At 38.8% G+C, this 23,956-nt stretch overlaps 2 protein-coding genes across 3 annotated transcripts in view; one reads left to right on the plus strand and one right to left on the minus strand.

The window, feature by feature from the left end:
• Positions 1–21,739, minus strand: part of LOC126262365 (NSFL1 cofactor p47) — a 56,202-nt gene extending 34,463 nt beyond the window's left edge. Inside the window, exons 1-4 of one of the 2 annotated variants that reach the window (XM_049958950.1) lie at positions 21,521–21,739; positions 7,077–7,222; positions 6,734–6,895; positions 5,924–6,027 (exon numbers count right to left, since the gene is read on the minus strand). In XM_049958950.1, coding sequence (XP_049814907.1) covers positions 5,924–6,027; positions 6,734–6,895; positions 7,077–7,222; positions 21,521–21,622 — 514 coding nt within the window. In that variant the 5' untranslated portion in view covers positions 21,623–21,739. The remainder of the gene's footprint in view (positions 1–5,923; positions 6,028–6,733; positions 6,896–7,076; positions 7,223–21,520) is intronic. The other variant, XM_049958949.1, reaches the window with a different exon arrangement.
• Positions 21,740–21,916: 177 nt separating this feature from the next.
• LOC126262363 (spliceosome-associated protein CWC27 homolog) overlaps positions 21,917–23,956 on the plus strand; it is a 115,236-nt gene continuing 113,196 nt past the window's right edge. The window contains exon 1 of the mRNA XM_049958948.1: positions 21,917–22,096. Within this exon, the coding sequence (XP_049814905.1) occupies positions 22,055–22,096 (42 nt within the window). The 5' untranslated portion in view covers positions 21,917–22,054. The remainder of the gene's footprint in view (positions 22,097–23,956) is intronic.

A 23,956-nucleotide genomic window follows, 5' to 3' on the forward strand; every position in this document is an offset into this window, starting at 1 on the left:
GTGCAGCTACGATGACATAGAGACTTGTGTTTGATCTTTGCAAAGCTTAAACACTTCTCAACCCATTTCTGATTAGATTCCCGCACATAGTGGTGGATAAATATCTGATATGCTTACCTTACTATTAACAATAAAGTGTAAATGTGAAATAACTGAACATGGGGACTGCAATAGCTTTGAAACAATTGAAAAATGTGCCACAAACAAAATACGAGTCATGTGAAGTGTACTCCCACTCTAACTCAGACAGCTATGTGCATGTGCAAATCTGAAACATTGACAGCGGCAGAAAAAATTTTCTGGGTACATTCGGGCTGCTAGTTATCACTGCTTATACACCACACAGCCATACTCTAAGTAGCCAGAAGCAGAATGTGCTGCTTATACACAATTTCAGCTCTCTGCATGAGCGACATGTTGTCTGACAGCCTATACTTTTCTTAAAAATTGTTGTTGAAGGAATTATTCAGAACTGAAGAAAACCAACCTTCCCGCTGAATTCTTATATTTTCGAGGTTATGCTCACATTTTTTGGTTGGCAATCAGCATGTTGAAAAATCACTACCAACGCTACACGAAATTGCATTTACAATTGACACTGCCAATGTAAAGTCATCCACAAGAACTATCTATCATTATTTCTAACAGAACATCAATGCCAACTCGTATGAAGCTTTAAGTTTGAGTTATCAAAATGCTCACAAGGGTGTGTTTCCTGGAAGACATTCAAGCAAAAGAAAACTTACCTGCGTAGGTTTGTATGGGTCACTTACTGAAATATACGAATTTAATGTAGATAAATACAGCCTTTCATTCAAGGAACGATTTCACATGAACAGACATTCCAATAACATCGTATCTCCTGAACAGAGAAATTACGTCGAGTTGTATGGATGAAGACATTGAGATAAAGACGGAAATACTCAGATAATATCGAAATATGTAGCTAATATTTGAAGGCTTCTTAAAAGGACCATAACTTGATTTAAAAATGTTTTTGTATACAAAAATGAAGTGATGGATATCATTTTTTTAAAAATCAGGTTTATCGCAGAAATTCAGTCTTTTCCAGGTTTTTCCTGGTTCCCCCCCCCCCCCCCCCCCCAATTCAAGGCTTTCTCCTGGTCTCCAAGGTTTCAAGGCTTGGTGGCCATCCTCTGATATCACAGACTACAGGGCTAGTAAGCAAAAAAGGTAGAATAGAAAACTGCCTGAAAAGTAATGCAAACCATTTCGTTTTGTTTATTTCTCCTAGTATTTTCAAAATGCAGACAATCAATAAATGGAATAAGTTTAGAATATGTATAATGTTAACTTTTTGGTAGATATTTCATGTGAGAAAAACAGTTTGTAATTTTGATTAGTCAAAATACGGTAAAAATAAATTTTTCTCAAGGAGCCTCTTTAAAAAAGGAGGAGTCGTCTTATATTCATGGTTCTCTTACATTCGGGTAAATATGATGATGATGATGATGATTGATGATGATAATAATACATTTTAATATATTTTACATTTGTTAGCACATAAGAAAGAGAGTTGGAATTTTTTTATCATTGTTGGGTTGTTACTATGAGCGAAATACTTACAAAGCAGACCTGTTAAAATTCTTTTAAGTTCGCCCTTTAATTTGATGGAGTGAATGAATGAGTAAACCACTTTGCTCACATTCCTCCTCCCAAGGTTTTCTGTTAATATTCTCTTCACTGATTTTATATCAATTTTGTTTTAAAGTTTCAAGGGCACAGAATGAATAACTAGTACTTATCTCCAAGAACTGACGTTTCAGTACTGCTGATAAGACACATTAAAAGTAGTAAATCTACACCTAGCTTTGAGGACTGTTAGCTGCTTCTTTAGGAAGGAGATGACGGATTTGGAAAAGTGGGGCAAATCACTCAGACCCCAAGGCTGAGATGGACCCACCAGTTACGAGGTTGATGTGAGACAAAAATGAAATGGGAGGTGTCAGAGTGTATGAGGTCAAAAATGGTACATTGGTAAACACTTCAGCCCAGAGGTGATAGAAAGATAGTGTGGGAAGTAAAGATGGATTGAGAGGAAGAGAAATGAGAATTGGAATGAATAGTACAATTAAGAACTAAAAGGAAAGAAAAAAAAAATGAGACGGGGAAAAACGAAAGAGAGAAAGAGAAAGAGAGAAAGAGAAAGATAGAAAGAGAGAGAGAAGAAAAGATGAACATAATAAAAGGAAAAAAAGGAAAGAAAGAAAGAAAGGGAAGGAAAAGCAGAGAAAAATAGGAAGCAAAAGGGAAAATTAGAAAAGAGAGGGAATTAAGAACTTGAGTACATAAGGAAATACTGCCAATGTAAACGTACATTAGAACATAAATAACCAAGTAAGGGCGGGGGTTTGTTAATGGACGAGAACGGTGGGAGGTGAACACACATTGGAGAACAATTTCCTAACTGCAGAGTTCAGGGAAACTGGTCCTGGACGAGAGGATTCAAACTGCAAATACTCAGGCCTCTTGAGACTTGCTGTAGAGCAAGCTCAGTAAGTATCATGAGCTTAGCAAGTTTAGTGATGGTCATTCCGATATGAAAAACTATGGAATGAAAATGTTAGTTGTTAAACAACATGTGTGGTATTTTGAGTTGTTCTGCCTTTGACATGATGTAGGATTTGCCCATGATGTGGCAACAGTTAGTAGTAGTGGGAGGGACAGCACGGACAACTGCAAGGATATGGTTTGACAAGAACAGTTTGGGGGTTAGGAGGGTGATGGTGAGTGACATTGGGTGGTGTGGTAAGAATGTTGGAGGGAATAACCTAATTTCAAAGCTTGACTTGAAAAAGTCATAGGTATAGCAGAGGAACCTATTGAGGCACTGGAAACCTATCTGGTACTGGGCGACAATGAATGTACTTTTGAGTTTTCTGCAAACGGGAGCTGCAATTGTTGTAGGGTAAGAGGAAGAGAATGACAGGAGATTTGTTTGTCGACAACATATATGCTGTAATTGTGAGAGTTGTTCTTCACTGGTGTAAAGACCACAACTATGTCACAATAAATTTTTAATGAGCCAGGGGAGACTGCTTCTGTCTGTTGAGGGACGCAGCCTATGAATAGGATGGCACGGGATGGCCCCATCCTGGTTTCCATTGAGACGTCCCTAACTTGGATGGAGGTCTGATCCTCAAAAGTGAAGTAGTCATGGGTAATAATGAAACTGGCTAGTCTACCAGGGCTGAGAGGCATTCGGTACGGGCTTTGAAGCCTGCTACAATGAGTCAGCCTGTACATTTGATTTGTGTACTTTTGGAAGTAGGTAGATGGTAAGAGTGTGTGGGACAGGAGAGGTAAGAAATTCCATGTTGGCAGTTATGAGTCCTTGTGAGGAGCCACAGGTTTTTAAAGTGTCTGCTGCTCAGTGTGGATGAAAGAAACAGGGATCTTTAGAAACAGTTTTGTGCCACAAATTGTCCAAGAGCTGATTAAGGCCCCTTGCAACATACTCCCCATAGTCAGCTATTACTGTGGTGGAGTCTTTGCACACAGGGAGGATTTTGATGAAGTGATCTACCTTCAGGTCAGCTTGATGATGGTTGAATTTCAGTCAAGTTCTTCAGTTAGGATTGAGAAGTGATGTCGAAAATGTGAAATGTCTGCAGAAAACGGTTTGGAGAAGAAGAGAAGGAGAATCTCTTTGGGAGTTTGGTTGGAGATGTCCCAAATTCTGGTTAAAATAACTTTGTGGTTGAGGTTGCTATGAGTCGAGTGGCAGTAGCCAGCAATCAGCCAATCTTAGTTCTTTTTCAAGCAGCATTTGCTCATAGTGTACCTGCTTTGTAGGTACATGCAGAGCCTTGCCAAGCATGACTAGGCTGAAGTACAAAATACACAGACACATCCACACAAGCACAACTCACACACATGGCCACTGTGTTTGGCCAGTGAGGCAGTCCAGGCTCAGTGACCAGAGATGATGGTCAAGTGTGTATGAGAGTTTTGCTTGTGTGAATATATGTGTGTATGTTTATTTTTTTTTCCTACTTTAGAGGAGGGTCTTTTCGCCCGAAACTCAAATATATAACTGCCTTTTATTGCGCCTATCTACAACTTAATGTCTCCTCTATATAGTAAGTAGAAATCTCACCTTTTCATAATACTGATACAGTAATTTTAATCAGCATAAAGGAAGCATTCAATGCTAGCTGTTTTGGTAGTGGACTGGGACTGTGAAGTTATATTACTAATTAAGGTTACGGGTGAATGAGAGGAATCCTTGACTAGGGCAGTGTAATTGAATTTGAGTGGGAGGAAGGAAAACTCAGAGAGATTTAAATGAGAGGTTTAGAACTAAATGGGGGTTGGGATTATGAGATGTTGGAGTTCAATTATAGTTATGATTGGGCTAGAGTGGGTAATGTGCTGGAATTAGGAGGGAAGTAAGGTGGTCAGGCTAGGCTTGATAGCTAGGAGTGGGGTTCATTTGGTGGCTATGTCATGGATGGTGTTTGCTGAAGAGTATAGTCACAAAAAATAAAAGTATGTTACCTGGTGCAGAAACAAAAATGCAGATATAAACAAGTCAACTATTCTGCAATTTTAAGTTTTTCGTCTCCAAATCTTCCACAGAGAAACAATATTTAATCACTCCATTCATCGCTTCTATACTTTTTCCTCCACTGGTTAGTCTCTAAATTATGAAAAGATCACAAATCAATTCACTAACAGTCTTTGAAAGTTTTAGAGACTTTTTGTGTAGATCTTTGGTTTTCCCAAAACAGAAACTGATGATTATCCATCAATGTACTCAGTTGAGGTTGTGGTAAAATGTGTTGCATGTAGATTTTGTTGAGATGCCATTACTTTATTTCGTTCTGACTCTTTGGGACTCAATTGAACAGAAAAAGGAGGAAGTGGGGAGGAAGGGAGGATTGTAATTGATGCTTCAGAAGACACATGGATTACCACTCAGTAATGTAATGATACATTTGTGTGTTAAAAACTACCTCATTGATAAAATGGTAGGTAAAGTAATAGATCACCGTGTGAACACACATTACTCAATTTCACATCTTAAGCAATAATTATTGACAATAGTTCATCAAGATGACAAAATAGAAAGAACTGACAGCTAATTCAGTACTGCTTCTAAAAATCCAAACTCAGTCTCAATTGCTGTGGCAAAAGGCAAAGAGTGTACAGTACAACCGGGCACCAAACAAATGTAAAAAGGTACCAGAGTATGTTACAGAGATTTTTTCTCTCATTCTGAAAATATGGTCAGGAGTTAAAGCATAACTAGAGTGAGACACTTTTCACTTTTACTGAAAAAGCTCCATCATGACTGTCACACTGTAAACGTTATGAGCTTTATGTTCACTTGATTGTTACAGATGTAAAAAGAGTTTTGCTTAAAAAGCCATACTGCAAGCCAATGTTTTGATCTGGAAGTTACAATACTGCAGCCCTGTTAAAAAACAGTGAATTGCATCTATGAGTTTAGCAAGTTTATTGATGGTCATTCCGATATGAAAAGCTATGCAATGAAAATGTTAGTTGCTAAACAAAATGTGTGGTATTATGAGTTGTTCTGCCTTTGACATGATGTAGGATTTGCCCATGATGTGGCAACAGTTTGTGGTAGCGGGAGGGAGGGGGTGCTTGGAACAATCTTCTTAACAACATGCTTACTTCGACACTCACTCAGTAAATCAATTCTCACCAAGACTACTGAAAAATCCAAAAAATGTTTATATTCTTGACAGTGGGAGAATCAAACAAGAGGTGACAACCTACTACATGTTATCTTGACTCACCATAACGTGAAAACTGATACCTGCCTTTGTTTACAAGTAACTGCAGCACATTATTTTACAAAATCATACAATGAAATCTGAAGGGAATATTCACTGAATATGCTTACAAATGCTAAACATATACTATAAAATACCTTGAGTGTCACTGCTGGTCTGTCCTAATCTATATCCAGTTCCTGAAAACTTTTGTTTCTGCCCAGGTGTAGGATGTCTTGGGTCCACAACTTCTGCTCCATGCCTGAAAAACAGACAAATGTAAACAAAACCAATCCTCAACCTCAGCTCAAATTTGTATAAAACAACAAACTTCATGCACAATGGGAATCTCCTTGAATGGCAATCTTCAGATGCAAAAATCACTCTCTGTACATCTGTATAAGTTTATGATGTACGTAGTAGTCAAGAAATGCTAGTACCATTAAACACAAACAGAAGAGTAATACCAAGAAAAAAAGAGTTCTTATTAATGTAAAAGACATGACACAGCAGAGCAATCCATATATATTTTTAAAAAATGGGTCTATCATTATTTCCGACCTTAGCAAAACAAACTTGTTCATATAAGCTGCTGAGGTCTAAAATGTACACATTTAAATATCTATCCAAAAACAAAGATGATGTGACTTACCAAACGAAAGTGCTGGCAGGTCGATAGACACACAAACAAACACAAACATACACACAAAATTCAAGCTTTTGCAACCAATGGTTGCTTCATCAGGAAAGAGGGAAGGAGAGGGAAAGAAGAAAGGACGTGGGTTTTAAGGGAGAGGGTAAGGAGTCATTCCAATCCCGGGAGCGTAAAGACTTACCCTAGGGGGAAAAAAGGACAGGTATACACTCGCACACACACACATATCCATCCGCACATACACAGTCACAAGCAGACATTTTACAAATGTACAATTTTGTTATTAATAGAGAAATATATTTAAGGTACATACTCTTGAACTGATTTAAACATTTCTGCCACAATATCTTTTTTCTTCTTTCCAGGACCAACAATTTGTTGCCCACTATGTTCAGATCCACCTGCATAGAATGCCTGCCCTTCTTCCTCATCAGAACTGGTGTCATTCTTATGCAAACTTGCCACTGTTGCAAACCTTGAAGATTGAAATAATATGTTTCAGAAACTCTGAGCTTCTTTCTCATATATTAGTTACAAAAGTGAACAATAATACACCACATTTAAAAAATTTTACTGCTGAAGCATTAAAACAGTTAATTTAAAAGGTAATACAACTAATTTTCAGTTTCACAATCTTAGAGCGAAGAAAACTTTACCGAGAATTTGTTTTGACACGAGATGCTGATTTGCTTTCAGATGGTGCAGAGGCTGCCAAAGGGGGTGGTGGTGGAGCCACTTCTACAGGGTCATCATCAATAGGATTATCATCTGCATCATTTTCATAAAAACTTGCTAATGCAACCTAAAACAGAAGAATTGAAAAATCAGCAATTTCATCCAGAATTAATTTTCCATCACTGTTCCATCTTTTGATTATAACTTTTAGATAGGCAAAGTTATATGTAATACAAAATATCTTATTCCAAAGACATGGAGCAGAGTGAGTAGAAACACCAACTACTGATCAGTTTTTTTAGCTTCAAACACACCATGGACAGATATAGAGCTAACATTTCAATTATAGAAATATATTAGGAAGTCTACAATGACCTGCAGTAACATTTCAGCTTCACAAAAATGCTCACAGCACAGCACCACTAAAGTAAAATTCCTCCTGTTCTGAATGTGAAATTTGGATAAAATCTTCTCAGACTTCAAGCCACACCAAGTGTGCTTTCTGACCTTTCCCTTCTACAGTAATAATACCATACCATGTCTGATTAGCTGGCTGTTTCTCAAGGTGTTCCTTGCGGGGTGGGGGAGTGGCTCTGTACGTAAAAAACAGTATTTCATTTGAGTCCATAGACGTATCACAACACTGCACTGAACAGATATTTGAAAGCTGTGCAGCATTAGTTGAATTTAGTGAAACTAAACTTATAATTGCTGTTGTTTATAGGTCCCCTAACTCCGACTACAGAGTGTTTTTGCTTAAGCTACAGAGGGTTCTTGATTCACTTTGTAGGAAGTACCAGAAAGTAGTTATATGTGGTGACTTCAATATTAATTTTGTACATGATTGTGCAGGACAAAGGATGTTGGTAGATCTCCTAAATTCATATGATCTGATGCAAACTGTGTTTTTTCCAACTACGGTGCAGGGGAACAGTAGCACAGTCATAGACAATATTTTTATTCATTCTTCATTACTAGATGGGCATTCTGTTAGTACACGGAATGAATGGCCTTTCAGACCATGATACACAAATTTTAACACTAAAAGGTTTTTGTACTCAAATCAATGTCGTATTTAATTACAAAATACGTAGGAAAGTTAATCCAACAGCAATAGAGAGTTTTTCAAAACTTGTCAAGGAACAAGAGTGGCAAGATGTTCGTTGTTGTTGTGGTCTTCAGTCCTGAGACTGGTTTGATGCAGCTCTCCATGCTACTCTATCCTGTGCAAGCTTCTTCATCTCCCAGTACCTACTGCAACCTACATCCTTCTGAATCTGCTTAGTGTATTCATCTCTTGGTCTCCCTCTACGATTTTTACCCTCCACGCTGCCCTCCAATACTAAATTTGTGATCCCTTGATGCCTCAGAACACGTCCTACCAACCGATCCCTTCTTCTGGTCAAGCTGTGCCACAAACTTCTCTTCTCCCCAATCCTATTCAATACTTCCTCATTAGTTGTGTGATCTACCCATCTAATCTTCAGCATTCTTCTGTAGCACCACATTTCGAAAGCCTCTATTCTCGTCTTGTCTAAACTATTTATCATCCACGTTTCACTTCCATACATGGCTACACTCCATACAAATTGTTTCAGAAAGGACTTACTGACACTTAAATCTATACTCGATGTTAACAAATTTTTCTTCTTCAGAAACGCTTTCCTTAACATTGCCAGTCTACATTTTATATCCTCTCTACTTCGACCATCATCAGTTATTTTGCTCCCCAAATAGCAAAACTCATTTACTACTTTAAGCGTATCATTTCCTAATCTAATTCCCTCAGCATCACCCGACTTAATTCGACTACATTCCATTATCCTTGTTTTGCTTTTGTTGATGTTCATCTCATATCCTCCTTTCAAGACACTGTCCATTCTGTTCAACTGCTCTTCCAAGTCCTTTGCTGTCTCTGACAGAATTACAATGTCATCAGCGAACCTCAAAGTTTTTATTTCTTCTCAATGGATTTTAATACCTACTCTGAATTTTTCTTTTGTTTCCTTTACTGCTTGCTCAATATACAGATTGAATAACATCGGGGAGAGGCTACAACCCTGTCTCACTCCCTTCCCAACCACTGCTTCCCTTTCATGCCCCTCGACTCTTTATAACTGCCATCTGGTTTCTGTACAAATTGTAAATAGCCTTTCACTCCCTGTATTTTACCTCTCCCACCTTCTGCATTTGAAAGAGAGTATTCCAGTCAACATTGTCAAAAGCTTTCTCTAAGTCTACAAATGCTAGAAATGTAGGTTTGCCTTTCCTTAATCTTTCTTCTAAGATAAGTCGTAAGGTCAGTATTGCCTCACGTGTTTCAACATTTCTACAGAATCCAAATTGATCTTCCCCGAGGTCCGCTTCTACCAGTTTTTCCATTCGTCTGTAAAGAATTCGTGTTAGTATTTTGCAGCTGTGGCTTATTAAACTGATAGTTTGTGGCTTATTAAACTGATAGTTCGGTACTTTTCACATCTGTCAACACCTGCTTTCTTTGGGATTGGAATTATTATATTCTTCTTGAAGTCTGAGGGTATTTCGCCTGTTTCATACATCGTGCTCACCAGATGGTAGAGTTTTGTCATGACTGGCTCTCCCAAGGCCGTCAGTAGTTCCAATGGAATGTTGTCTACTCCGGGGGCCTTGTTTCGACTCAGGTCTTTCAGTGCTCTGTCAAACTCATCACGCAGTATCGTATCTCCCATTTCATCTTCATCTACATCCTCTTCCATTTCCATAATATTGTCCTCAAGTACATCGCCGTTGTATAGACCCTCTATATACTCCTTCCACCTTTCTGCTTTCCCTTCTTTGCTTAGAACTGGGTTTCCATCTGAGCTCTTGATGTTCATACAAGTGGTTCTCTTATCTCCAAAGGTCTCTTTAATTTTCCTGTAGGCAGTATCTATCTTACCCCTTGTGACATAAGCCTCTACATCTTTACATTTGTCCTCTAGCCATGCCTGATCAGCCATTTTGCACTTCCTGTCGATCTCATTTTTGAGATGTTTGTATTCCTTTTTGCCTGCTTCATTTGCTGCATTTTTATATTTTCTCCTTTCATCAATTAAATTCAATATTTCTTCTGTTACCCAAGGATTTCTACTAGCCCTCGTCTTTTTACCTACTTGATCCTCTGCTGCCTTCACTACTTCATCCCTCAAAGCTACCCATTCTTCTTCTACTGTATTTCTTTCCCCCATTCCTGTCAATTGTTCCCTTATGCTCTCCCTGAAACTCTGTACAACCTCTGGTTCTTTCAGTTTATCCAGGTCCCATCTCCTTAAGTTCCCACCTTTTTGCAGTTTCTTCAGTTTTAATCTACAGGTCATAACCAATAGATTGTGGTCAGAGTCCACATCTGCCCGCAAGATGTTTATAGTGCAGATAATATAGATGATAAATACAATGCTTTCCATAACACATTTCTCATGCTCTTTGACAGTTGCTTTCCATTAGAACATTCTAAACGTGGTACTAACAGTAATGGACAGCCCGGTTGGCTAACTAGTGGGATAAGGATATCATGTAGAACAAAGCAGGAATTCTATCAAAATGTTAGAAGTAGTCACAATCAAGCTACAGTAGCCCATTACAAACAGTATTGTAAGGTGTTTAAAAATGTTATTAGCAAGGCAAAAAGTATGTGGTATGCAAATAGAATAGCTAATTCACAGGATAAAATTAAACCCATATGGTCAGTTGTGAAGGAAGTGTCTGGTCAGCAGCACAAGGTTGATGATATAAAGTCAGTTCGCAGTAATAATATTTCTGTTACTGATAAATCAGATACATGTACAGTATTTAACAACCATTTTCTGAGCACTGCTGGTGAATTAAATAAAAATTTAGTTTCTACAGGAAATCATATAAATTTCTTTGCAAATGCCTTTCCAAGATTGATGTCTGAAATACTCCTCTGTGATACAGACAAGAGGGAGATTGAGTCAATAATTAAATCACTGAAGACTAAGGAATCTCATGGTTATGATGGAGTGTCTAGTAGAATATTAAAGTACTGTGCTGCACATGTTAGCACTGTATTTAGCCATATTTGTAATTTTTCCTTTAGGAATGGTCAGTTTCCTGAGCGATTGAAGTACTCAGTAGTAAACCAGCTTTATAAATAGGGAGAAAGGGATAATGTAGATCATTTTAGACCTATTTCTATGCCATTAGTGTTTGCAAAAGTTATCGAAAAGGCTGTGTATGTAAGGTTAATTGATCATGTTATATCACACGATTTGCTATCAATTGTACAGTTCGGCTTTAGAAGTCGTTTGACAACTGAAAATGCTATATTCTCTGTTCTCTGTGAGGTACTGGATGGGCTAAACAAAAAGTTTCGAACGCTTGGCGTATTTTTTGATTTAACAAAGGGATTTGACTGTGTTGATCTCTCAATATTGCTCCAGAAGTTGGACCATTACGGAATAAGGGGAGTAGCTCACAATTGGTTCACCTCTCACTTTAGCAACAGGCAGCAAAAGGTCTTTATTCACAATGTTGATAACGGCTGTGATGTGGGATCTGAGTGGGGTACTGTCAAGTGGGGGGTGCGCCAGGGATCAGCGTTGGGGCCGCTCCTGTTATTTATATAAATGATATGCCCTCTAGTATTATGGGTAACTCTAAAATATTTCTGTTTGCTGATGACACTAGCTTGGTAGTAAAGAATGTTGTGTGTAGCATTGATTCGGTTTCAAGTAGTGCAGCACATGACCTCAGTTCATGGCTTGTAGAAAATAAACTAACGTTAAATCACAGTAAGATTCAGTTTTTACAGTTTCTAACACACAATTCAACAAAACCTGACTTTTAATCTCACAGAACGGGCATATGATTAGTGAAACTGAACAGTTCAAATTCCTAGATGTTCAGATAGATAGTAAGCTGTCGTGGAAAGCCCATGTTCAGGATCTTGTTCAATGATTTAATACTACCATTTTTACTATTCGAACGGTATCAAAAGTGTGTGATACTTCGATACGTAAATTAGTCTACTTTGCTTATTTTCATTCACTTATGTCATATGGTATTATATTTTGGGGTAACTCTTCCCATTCTAGAAGGATATTTTTGGCTCAGAAACGGGCGGTTCGCATAATAATTGGTGTGAGTTCACGAACCTCTTGTCGACCTCTGTTCACGAGTCTGGGTATTTTGACAATGGCCTCTCAATATGTATATTCCTTATTGTCGTTTCTTGTTACCAATATTAGTTTATTTCCAACAACAAGCAGCATTCACTCGGTTAATACTTGGCAGAAATCAAACCCCCATTTGGATCGAACTTCCTTAACTCTTGTGCAAAAAGGTGTGCAGTATACTGCTGCATCCATTTTCAATAAGCTGCCACTCGAATTCAAAAATCTTAGCAGTAATCCACGCGCTTTCAAATCGAAACTGAAGAGTTTCCTCATGGGTCACTCCTTCTATTCTGTCGAGGAGTTCCTTGAAAAATTAAGCTGATTCTCATTGTATTGCTGATAGTGTTTGCTTAAACTTACGGACTGATTTTCTTTCAGGTTCATGAACATTTATTTTTATCTGTTATTACTTTTATGTTGTAAGTTCATGTACTGACACGTTCCATGACCTTGGAGATTTGCTCCTCAATTTGGTCCTATGGAACTTGACATGTAAATAAAATTTTTTAAAAAAGTCAGTGATGCTCAGTCCCCCATTAACCTCACTGTACTTGGCTATAGACTGTCATCTTTATTGACACTGTTATTAGATATTTAAATTTCTATAGCTTCTTTAAACAAAATGTCTAATAACGCTATCAATAAGCAGAGCAGTTTCCAACTGACTGCAATGTGAAATCTGGCCATCATTAGGTTAAAGCAGTGTGGCAGGTGTAGGATGAAAACAATGTCTTATAGGATGGTGGAATTGGTACTGGTCACAGCCTGAGTCATACGAGGATATAGCTGGCAAGTATACAACAATGAAAAACTGACTGGCAATGACTAAGGAGCACTCAGCCATGACCTTGCAGGTGTATAGCCACTTGACGCAGCTGGGAGCCCAAGATGATCTGATTCAGCATATATTAATACTGAAACTAAACTAATAGTTAATACGGTATTTCAGAAATGTCACTCTGAATAAAACACTGTTAAGTAATATCTTCATAATGCCCCATCCCACCCTCCCAAAATGTGAGTAATGACATACATTCAGAGATGTATGGCAACAGTAGAGAAGGAATAAAATCTGGAGAAGGAGTTGACAGTGACTGTGCTATGGTGTTTCTGGAATCCAGATTGATATTTAAATAGTAGTTGAAAGTATTATAAGCTGTGCATCAACAATGTACTGCACAGCATTAGATTCTAAAGATAATGGTCTATTTAGCCTGTATGCGACTGGTAAATTTTGGATTAGGCCTATCATTCTTGGGTATTGGTCAAATTAACCTTTGCTTCTACTGAGGAGGAGTGTGTATCACAAACATGAAAGAGATTTTCATCATACTTGTGCACACTTCACCACTGGCTACTAACAATGAAGAGATTCTCACTATCGCTTTTCATACTGTGTGTACAGAGACATGTTTTAAGAAAACTTATCACAAAAGAGCTATCTTGTTGCTGATTATTTCTAACAAATTGAGAACTGACCACACTCATAAGAAGTTATTCATTCATCTGCAGAGACTTAAAAGACAGTATCAGATATGCCTTTATTATGGTGAAACTGCACGATTTTTTCCACTAACTGACAGCACAAAACATTCCAAGAATAATTGTATTCAAGTGATAAAAAATATTAGCAAATATACTGTTGTTTTTTAAGTGTGTATTACTTTCACTAAACATACTATACTGTATTATATCACAAATTATCAATGTTATGCAAGAAAAAGACAAGAAATAACAGAAATTCAATTCAAAATTGCCTCATTTCTCTTATTACTCCCAATAATTACAGATTCATTTGCCCAGAAGGCTACATGTGACATCCAAAGCTTACCAAGTATTCCACCAATTTGGAATATTGAACACTGATATCATAACTGAAGCTATACCCACACACCTCCATATATGAAACAATTATATTGTTACTGAACTTTCGTCGTGTGTCAAAGTAAATATGTATTTATACACAAATGAATAGCCTGAGATGTAAATACAAACATAGTTTACATTCATGGATTGTTGCAATGGTGCTTGGTGGAGCTATGTCACATTTATCAATGATGACACAAGATGTGGATGTTCCATATTATTTACCACCAGTTATCAACTTACATAAAAGGGAGCCAAGACAATTTGGGTTTCATGTCCCACAGAACGAAGTCATTCGAGACGGAGCACAGGTGTGTATTGAGGAAGGAAATGGGTCAGTGTCTTTCACAAAAATCTGGGGAGGGGGGAGGGGGAGGTAAAGTGCTCCTTGTCAAAGCATGCAGGGATGTGGTGGGGAGAGGGTAGGGCAGCTAGGTGCAGCCTGGAGGTTAGACGGAGAGCGAGGGAGTGAGGGGAGGCAGAAAAGGAGAGAAATATAAAGACTGCAGGTGCACTGGCAGAACACAAGAGTGTGTAGTGCTGGAGTGGGAATAGGGAAGGTGTAGGTGGGTGAAGGACAGTGACTAAGGAAGGTTGAGGCCAGGAAGGTTAAAGGAACGTAGTATATATTGCAGGGAGTTCCCACCTGCGCAACTCAGCAAAGCTGGTGTGGGTAGGAAGGATCCAGACGGCACAGCATGCTTGGCAACTGGGTGGTCCCACTATTTCTTGTCCACCAGTGGTTGCAACTTAGCTTGTAGATCACATGACTGGTTTCACAGGTAGCGCGGCCTTTGATGGGATAGGTAAAGCTTGTGACTGGACTGGAGTAGGAGATGGTGGTGGTGGTGGTGCGAGGATATATGGCAAAGTTTTACATCTAGACTTATTAGACAGATATGAGCCATGAGGGAAGGGGTTGAGAGCAGGCATTGAGTAGGTATGAATGAGGATACTGTGTAGGTTTGGTGGGGGGGCAGCGTAACACTGTTGGAGGCTCCAAGCACTATGGGACTTAACATCTGAGGCCATCAGTCCCCTATACTTAGAACTACTTAAACCTAACTAACCTAAGGACATCACACACACCCATGCCCGAGGAAGGATTCGAACCTGCAACCGTAGCAGCAGTGCGGTTCCAGCCTGAAGCGCCTAGAACTGCTCGGCCACAGCGGCCAGCACTGTCGGAGGGATGGGAAGGATAGTGAGTACAACATTCTTCATTTCAGGGCACAAAGAGAAGTGGTCGAAACACTGGTGGTGATGTGATTCACTTGCTTCAGTCCACACTGGAACTGAGTCATGAGAATAATGGTCCTCTATGGCAGGATGGTGGGACTTGGGAAGTGGTGGGTGACTGGAGAGATAAGGCATAGGAGATCTGTGGCTGTACAAAGTTGGGAGGGTAATTACAGTCTGTGAAGTCTCCAGTGAGGCCCTCGCTGTAGTTTGAGAGGGACTGCTCATCACTATGCATGTTACAGCCAAGGGCTGCTAGGCTGTATGGAAGGGACTTCTTGGTGTGGAATGGGTGGCAGCTGTCAAAGTGGAGGTATGGCTGGTGGTTGTTAGGTTTGATATGGATGGAGGTACCAATGTAGGCATCTTTGAGGTGGAGGTCAACGTCAAGGAATGTGTCTTGTTGGGTTGAGGAGGGGTCAGGTGAAGCCAATGGGGGAGCAGGTTTTGAGGTTTTGGAGGAATGTGAACAGGGTGTCCTCACCCTCGATCCAGATCAGACAATGTTATCAATGAATCTGAACCAGGTGAGGGGTTTGGGTTGGGTTGTTTGGGGAAGGAGACCAGACAGCGAGGTCATCGGTCTCATCGGATTAGGGAAGGAAGTCGGCCGTGCCCTTTCAAAGGAACCATCCCGGCATTTGCCTGGAGCAATTTAGGGAAATCACGGAAAACTTAAATCAGGATGGCCGAACGTGGGATTCAACCGTTGTCCTTCCGAATGCGAGTTCAGTGTGCTAGCCACTGCACCACCTCGCTCGGTTGAGGGGTTTGGGATTCTGGGTGGTTAGGAAGGACTGCTTTAGTTGGCTAATGAATCAGTTGGCATAGGACACTGCTGTGCAGCAGAGTGTGTGCACTTCTGTGAACTTTGGAATGTAGGAGGTGAGGTACTAGTGAAAATGTAGCTATGACGACAGATCATAAGTCATGTTTGTACAGTTCAGTCAATGGAACAGTTGCTCACAAAAGACAAACGTCCCAAGCTTGAGTCCCAGTCCTGCACATAGTTTTAATTTGCCAGGAAGTTTCGAAACCATATTTCACTACATAACTCACAGCATCTGAACAAGACTGGGTGGATCGTCTGAATATTGTGCATAAAATGAAACCAACAACTCAGCTGTACACCCAAAACACACATCATTAAACACTGATGTACATTTACGCTGCCTGAGATAAAAGTGTACTTAGTCTTCGATTGTGTGCTACTGTTGGTAAATTGGCACAATGAATTACGAGAAGTGAACTTGGTGATCACATGTCCGTGTTTGGTAGCCAATCATGATTTCCTATGGTTCATAAATAAAGATAGCTGATATTTTGTTCTACCAAGTTAATAATTAACCCATCATTACACTACATATCAATCTACTAAAGTTATATTATTTTTATGTTGAGATTATTTGTATTCACCAACTCACAATCAAATAGTCACATTCCAGCCTAATCTACATCCTGAGCTTCATTACAAGTCAGTTTGTTGGCATATCTAGTTTTCTCAATGTTCTACACATAGGAAACAATTATCAATATGCTTTCTCCACCGAAAGAAATCTTTAGATTCAGCAGTTCTCACTGGCTACCATATGTTGTTGTTGTTGTCTTCAGTACAGAGACTGGTTTGATGCAGCCCTCCATGCTACTCTATCCTGTGCAAGCTTCTTCATCTCCCAGTGCCTACTGCAACCTACATCTTCTGAATCTGTTTAGTGTATTCATCTCTTGGTCTCCCTCTATGATTTTTACCCTCCACACTGCCTCCAATACTAAATTGGTGTTCCATTGATGCCCAGAATATGTCCTACCAATCGATCCCTTCTTCTAGTCAAGTTGTGCCACAAATTTATCTTCTCTCCAATACTATTCAGTGCCTCCACATTGGTTACGTGATCTATCCATCTAATCTTCAGCATTCTTCTGTAGCACCACATTTCGAAAGCCTCTATTCTCATCTTGTCTAAACTATTTATCGTCCACGTTTCACTTCCATACATGGCTACACTCCATACAAATTGTTTCAGAAAGGATTTCCTGACACTTAAATCTATACTCGATGTTAACAAATTTTTCTTCTTCAGAAACGCTTTCCTTAACATTGCCAGTCTACATTTTATATCCTCTCTACTTCGACCATCATCAGTTATTTTGCTCCCCAAATAGCAAAACTCATTTACTACTTTAAGCGTATCATTTCCTAATCTAATTCCCTCAGCATCACCCGACTTAATTCGACTACATTCCATTATCCTTGTTTTGCTTTTGTTGATGTTAATCTTATATCCTCCTTTCAAGAAACTGTCCATTCTGTTCAACTGCTCGTCCAAGTCCTTTGCTGTCTCTGACAGAATTACAATGTCATCAGCGAACCTCAAAGTTTTTATTTCTTCTCAATGGATTTTAATACCTACTCTGAATTTTTCTTTTGTTTCCTTTACTGCTTGCTCAATATACAGATTGAATAACATCGGGGAGAAGCTACAACCCTGTCTCACTCCCTTCCCAACCACTGCTTCCCTTTCATGCCCCTCGACTCTTTATAACTGCCATCTGGTTTCTGTACAAATTGTAAATAGCCTTTCACTCCCTGTATTTTACCTCTCCCACCTTCTGCATTTGAAAGAGAGTATTCGAGTCAACATTGTCAAAAGCTAACTTTAAGTCTATAAATGCTAGAAAAGTAGGTTTGTCTTTCCTTAATCTATTTTCTAATTCTATTTCCTCACGTGTTCCAACATTTCTACGAAATCCAAACCAATCTTCCCCGAGATCAGCTTCTACCAGTTTTTCCATTCGTCTGTAAAGAATTCGTGTTAGTATTTTGCAGCCGTGGCTTATTAAACTCATAGTTCGGTAATTTTCACATTTGTCAACACCTGCTTTCGTTGGGATTGGAATTATTGTATTCTTCTTGAAGTACAAGGGTATTCTGACTGTCTCATACATCTTGCTCACCAGATGGTAGAATTTTGTCAGGGCTGGCTCTCCCAAGGCTGTCAGTAGTTCTAATGGAATGTTGTCTAGTACCGGGACCTTGGTCTTTCAGTGCTCTGTCAAACTCTTCACGCAGTATCATATCTCCTATTTAATCTTCATCCACATCCTCTTCCATATGGTCCTCAAGAACATCGCCCTTGTATAGACACTCTATATACTCCTTCCACCTTTCTGCTTTCCCTTCTTTGCTTAGAACTGGGTTTCCACCTGAGCTCTTGATATTCATGCAAGTGGTTCTCCTTTCTCCAAAGGTCTCTTTAATTTTCCTGTATGCAGTATCTATCTTACCCCTAGTGATATACGTCTCTACATCCTTACATTAGCCCTCTAGCCATCCCTGCTTAGCCATTTTCCACCTCCTGTTGATTTCATTTTTGAGACATTTGTATTCCTTTTTGCCTGCTGCATTTTTGTATTTTTTTTCCTTTCATCAATTAAATTCAATATCTTTTCTGTTGTCCAAGGATTTCCAGTAGCCCTTGTCTTTTTACCTAGTTCATCCTCTGCTGCCTTCACTATTTCATCTCTCAAAGTTACCTATTCTTCTTCTACTGTATTTCTAACCCCCATTCTTGTCAACCGTTCCTTAATGCTCTCCCTGAAACTGTCTACAACCTCTGGTTCTGTCAGTTTATCCAGGTCCCATCTCCTTAAATTTCCTCCTTTTTGCCATTTTTTGAGTTTTAATCTACAGTTCATAACCAATAGATTGTGATCAGAGTCCACATCTGCATCTGGAAATGTCTTACAATTTAAAACCTGGTTCTTAAATCTCTGTCTTACCATTATACAATATCTATCTGATACCTTCCATTATCTCCAGGCTGCTTCTATGTATACAACCTCCTTTCATGATTCTTGAATGAAGTGTTAGCTATGATTAAGTTATGCTCTGTGCAAAATTCTACCAGGCGGCTACCTCTTCATTCCTTACCACCATTCCATATTCACCTACTACGTTTCCTTCTCTTCCTTTTCCTACTATTGAATTCCAGTCACCCACGACTATTAAATTTTCATCTCCCTTCACTATCTGAATAGTTTCTTTTATCTCATCATACATTTCATCAATCTCTTCATCTGCGGAACTAGTTGGCATACAAACTTGCACTACTGTTGTAGGCGAGGGCTTTGTATTTATCTTGGCCACAATAATGTGTTCACTATGCTGTTTGTAGTAGCTTACCCACATTCCTATTTTTTTAAATTCATTATTAAACCTACTGCTGCATTACCCCTATTTGATTTTGTATTTATAACCCTGTATTCACCTGACCAGAAGTCTCGTTCCTCCTGCCACCGAACTTCACTCATTCCCACTAGATCTAACTTTAACATATCCATTACCCTTTTTAAATTTTCTAACCAACGTGCATAATTAAGGAATCTGACATTCCACGCTCCAACCCGTAGAACACCAGTTTTCTTTCTCCTGATAACAACTTCCTCCTGAGTAGTCCCCACCTAGAGATCCGAGTGGGGGACTATTTTATCCAAGAGGACACCATCATTATTTAACCATACAGTAGAGCTGCATGCCCTCGGGAAAAATTACAGCTGTAGTTTCCCCTTTCTTTCAGCCGGTTGCAGTACCAGCACAGCAACGCCGTTTTGGTTAGTGTTACAAGGCCAGATCAGTCAATCATACAGACTGTTGCCCCTCCAACTACCGAAAATGGGGGGGGGGAGGGGGCGGCGCTACCATATACTATCACCCTATTGGCTAGGCTATGGCCTATCGAGAGGGGGGGGGGGGGAGCCGAAAGCAGCACACAGTCCTCTGTGATGATGATCCAAGACTGCAACTACTTTGAAAATTAAGAACAGTTTCAGTAGTAGCTATAGTGGTTACAATTATTTCATTAATACTAGTACAATATCAAACACCCATTGAGCACAAAACAGACTAACAATGCATTTTTTTCATTTACATTATGCTAGTCGATAGATTCATCATGATGGAGGTTAGAAATCAATTATCATGTTATGAGGGACATATCTGTTATTGAAAGTTCTTCAGATATAAATGAAGTGTACATGCAAACATTGAAAATTTCAAAATTAATCTATCCCAGTTTTAAAATAATCATGTAGTCAACTCATGAATGACTTCATGGCAGGAACACAGCTTATGAGGTAGATGTAATGCATTCCTACAGACATCCATCATCTTTTAAGATGGTTCTTTTTCACTATGCAGCACCTCACTGCAGACAGTTCTATGAGATCTTAAGAAATGTTATTTGAAAATAAGTGTGAAAGCCATTAAGAGACAACAAAGTTCTCTTATAATAAAATGAAAGGAATATGGGGACTAGTATTAAGGAAATACGAAAAATCTTCAACGTTCACTTCTCCTTAATTGCAAGGAAACTGAACTAGGCCTATATTATTCTCATGACCAATAAGGCATTTGTTGTGGCTGGGATCTATAAAGAAACTACAGAAAATGAGATTTTGAAGGCAAATTACACAGATGTCGAAGTTACTAGTATATAAAGAATCGTGTGGCTATGATCATATAACGAGTATCTGATTAGCCTTACATTACAAATTTCCTGTTATGTTAGTGACAAACCTTTTCAGGTAGCTCAAGTATTTCTTAAAACAGACTTATCAGATAACATACCTATTCACTAAACGAGGAATTAAATTACGCACAAAACAATAAGACGTTACATTACAGTTTCGCATGAAATTTTCGGATGTAGAGTAGCTGCCACTGGCTCTCTTAATGAATGGTTGGGCATAATTAATGCATTGCCGGCCACCAACAACAGCAACATGCACAACAGTGGTAAGTGCTTGTGTATGTTCTCTCGTTATAACTACTCTATGAACTGATGTATAATTTAGAATGGAAATCTGCACCAACAACGAAAAAATAACATGAAAAACATTTAATGAATATGGCTAAAACTGAAAAAGGGAGTATACACCAAGACAACCGAAACGTATCCAAGTACTGGCAACCGTAATACTCTAAAGAAACGTCAATGTAATGTAAAAACGATCGCTCCGTGATAAATTACCGAGATAAAAACCATCAACGGCGTTTGTAGAGCGAGTTTAGGGATCAGATTGCTTTAAAATATTATGGGTGGTCTATTCAACATTTTTTAAATGCCCCAACAATTTTTCACTTTCTGAGAAGATTTAAAATACGTTACCTCCAGTTTCCACGCCGACGATTCCAGGTAAAATCTTGCTCTCTCCGAATCTACTCCGGTTACATCGGAAAACTGTGAGATTAATTCATCGTGATCTGCCATTTTCTCTGTTTTTGCAAAATAATCAAACAGTGATTACAAAACTTTTCACATTTACTACGAACCGCATACACACAACTTATTTCACTGTCATTCTGCGCCGGAAGTCTCAAACAACATCACTTGTGAAGATATTAACCACTGTATTTCGGAAAATATCACATCTTTCGCATTCTCAAATGGAGCAATTACTGCTTACTATTTAATGTTGTTTTCATACTTTTAACAGAGTTTAGCGATTATATAGTCGACATAATATTTATGCATCAGTGTTCATCCCTGGCAGCAAAAAAATTTGAAGTGTTTGACTGTTGCCGTGACAGCTGTGAACTCAAAGTTTTCAACAAACATAGTAAACAAAAGGCTGCAGTCGCTGGTGCTCATGTTTGTTTACAGTTTGTTGAAATCGTCAATGACCGAAAGCATAAATAAACAATGAGCAACATTTACATACAAGAACCACCGACGATAGGAAAGGTAAATCTCAGACCCTAATTAATAGTGTGCTCCATATGTAACCATTTGACAGTATAAATTGTTGTAAATGCAAATTTTAACCGTGTTACATGCTTTATTTATTCATCCAGGAATCAACCAACAAGAAGATTAGATTTATTATCATAATTCAATGAACACAAATAGCTCTGCTGCACATACACACAGAATATATAAGTACGCTTTTATGAAGGTAGGACAGTTAGTTGATTGTGGCTTTGATGAGTGAACCATTCCAGCATTTGCCGGAAATTATTTAAGCCGTAACTACTATGGTCATTCACGGTAACGCAATTTCTATGGAGGGGTCTCACAGAATTTTGCTGAATATATATAGTTTCTTGACTTCCCACCGTTCATTACACTTCTTATAGGTGGACTTTCTAGAAATTTGATTTTTTTAAACAATGCAGCATTTTAAACTCTTCGAAAATTAAAAGAAAGCGAAATTTGGAATATATTTTTATTTTATGAGTTACGAAAATAACAGCAAATAGCTCTCTACCCGAACACTGATTATCATCAGAGAGATTATATTACAAATTGGCAACATAACTAGGTGGAAAAGTCCAACATGACTTACGATAAATTGTGTGTGAAGTCAACTTTCAGTTTACGACTCATCTTTGCAATGCAGAGCGAATATTTCAGCCCATAAGTCTATGAATGGAACAAACCGCGAAGTATGGCCTGAAAGTTGAGCGTTTGACTGATGCTCGTACAAATTACTTGTACAGTGCATACGTTTACTCTGGAAAAGGCAGCGTCGGTCACACCCTTCCCAGCCATGAGAAAGTTCCCACTGTTCCCACACAGGCTGTTCTTCGATTGGTGAAACCCATTGAAAACACAAGGAGAAATGTTACAAGTGACAACTGGTACTCATCAGTAGAACTAGTCAATGAACTTTCAAAAAAAGGCCTCACATACATTGGTACACTAAAAAGAACAAAAAAGAGACCCACAGAACTTCTTACCTAATAAGAAATGTGGTGTGAAAATATCTGTTGACAGTTTCACTTAAGACATGACTCTGGTTTCCTTTGTGCCCAAGGAGTCCAAAGCTGCAATACTGATCTCTTCTATGCACCATTCAGTAAGCAATGATCCTGAATCAGAAAAACCTGAGATCATCCTGTTATATAACACAACAAAAGGTGGTGTGGACTGTTTACAACTCATCTTTGCAATGTAGACTGAATATTTCAGTCCATAAGTCTATGAATGGGGAAACTTTGCCACATTTTACTTCTAAAATTACAAGTAAAAACTAAATATGTGTTCTCATGTGCCACTGAATCATACTTTAGTCAATTTCCACCTGCAGACACTTCACGCCGACCTTCCTGGAACACTCCAAACAAGTCAGAACACCACACTGTTGACATGGATATCTTGTTTTCCTCTTCAGACGATTTGTTTTCCTCTTCAGATGAGGAGGGCAAAAGGCACACATTTTTTGATTTTTGAATTCTTCTTTCGGTGCCAGAGGCTCATCTTGTAAGTGAAGTGTTCTTCTGACGGTGTCACTCAACTCTCATGGCAAGCGCCCAATAGAAATTCTACGCTTCATATGAGGTTCAACTAGGTCTCTTGCTAGAGTCTTCATGAAGCTCAATCTCGTCATTACTTCTGCCTTTGGATAAGCTTGATGTACCACATAACAATTTACACCACAAGCAACATCCACCAATATGAAGAAAATGACCAAAAGCCATCTTCTTGCCCGGCGACTTGAGAAATTAGCTGCACACCTTTGGTCAAGACAGTCCACACCACTTTTTGTTGTGTTATATAACAGGATGATCTCAGGTTTTTCTGATTCAGGATCATTTTTTACTG

Source organism: Schistocerca nitens, chromosome 6 (genome assembly GCF_023898315.1).
Source record: "Schistocerca nitens isolate TAMUIC-IGC-003100 chromosome 6, iqSchNite1.1, whole genome shotgun sequence".
NCBI lineage: Eukaryota > Metazoa > Arthropoda > Insecta > Orthoptera > Acrididae > Schistocerca > Schistocerca nitens.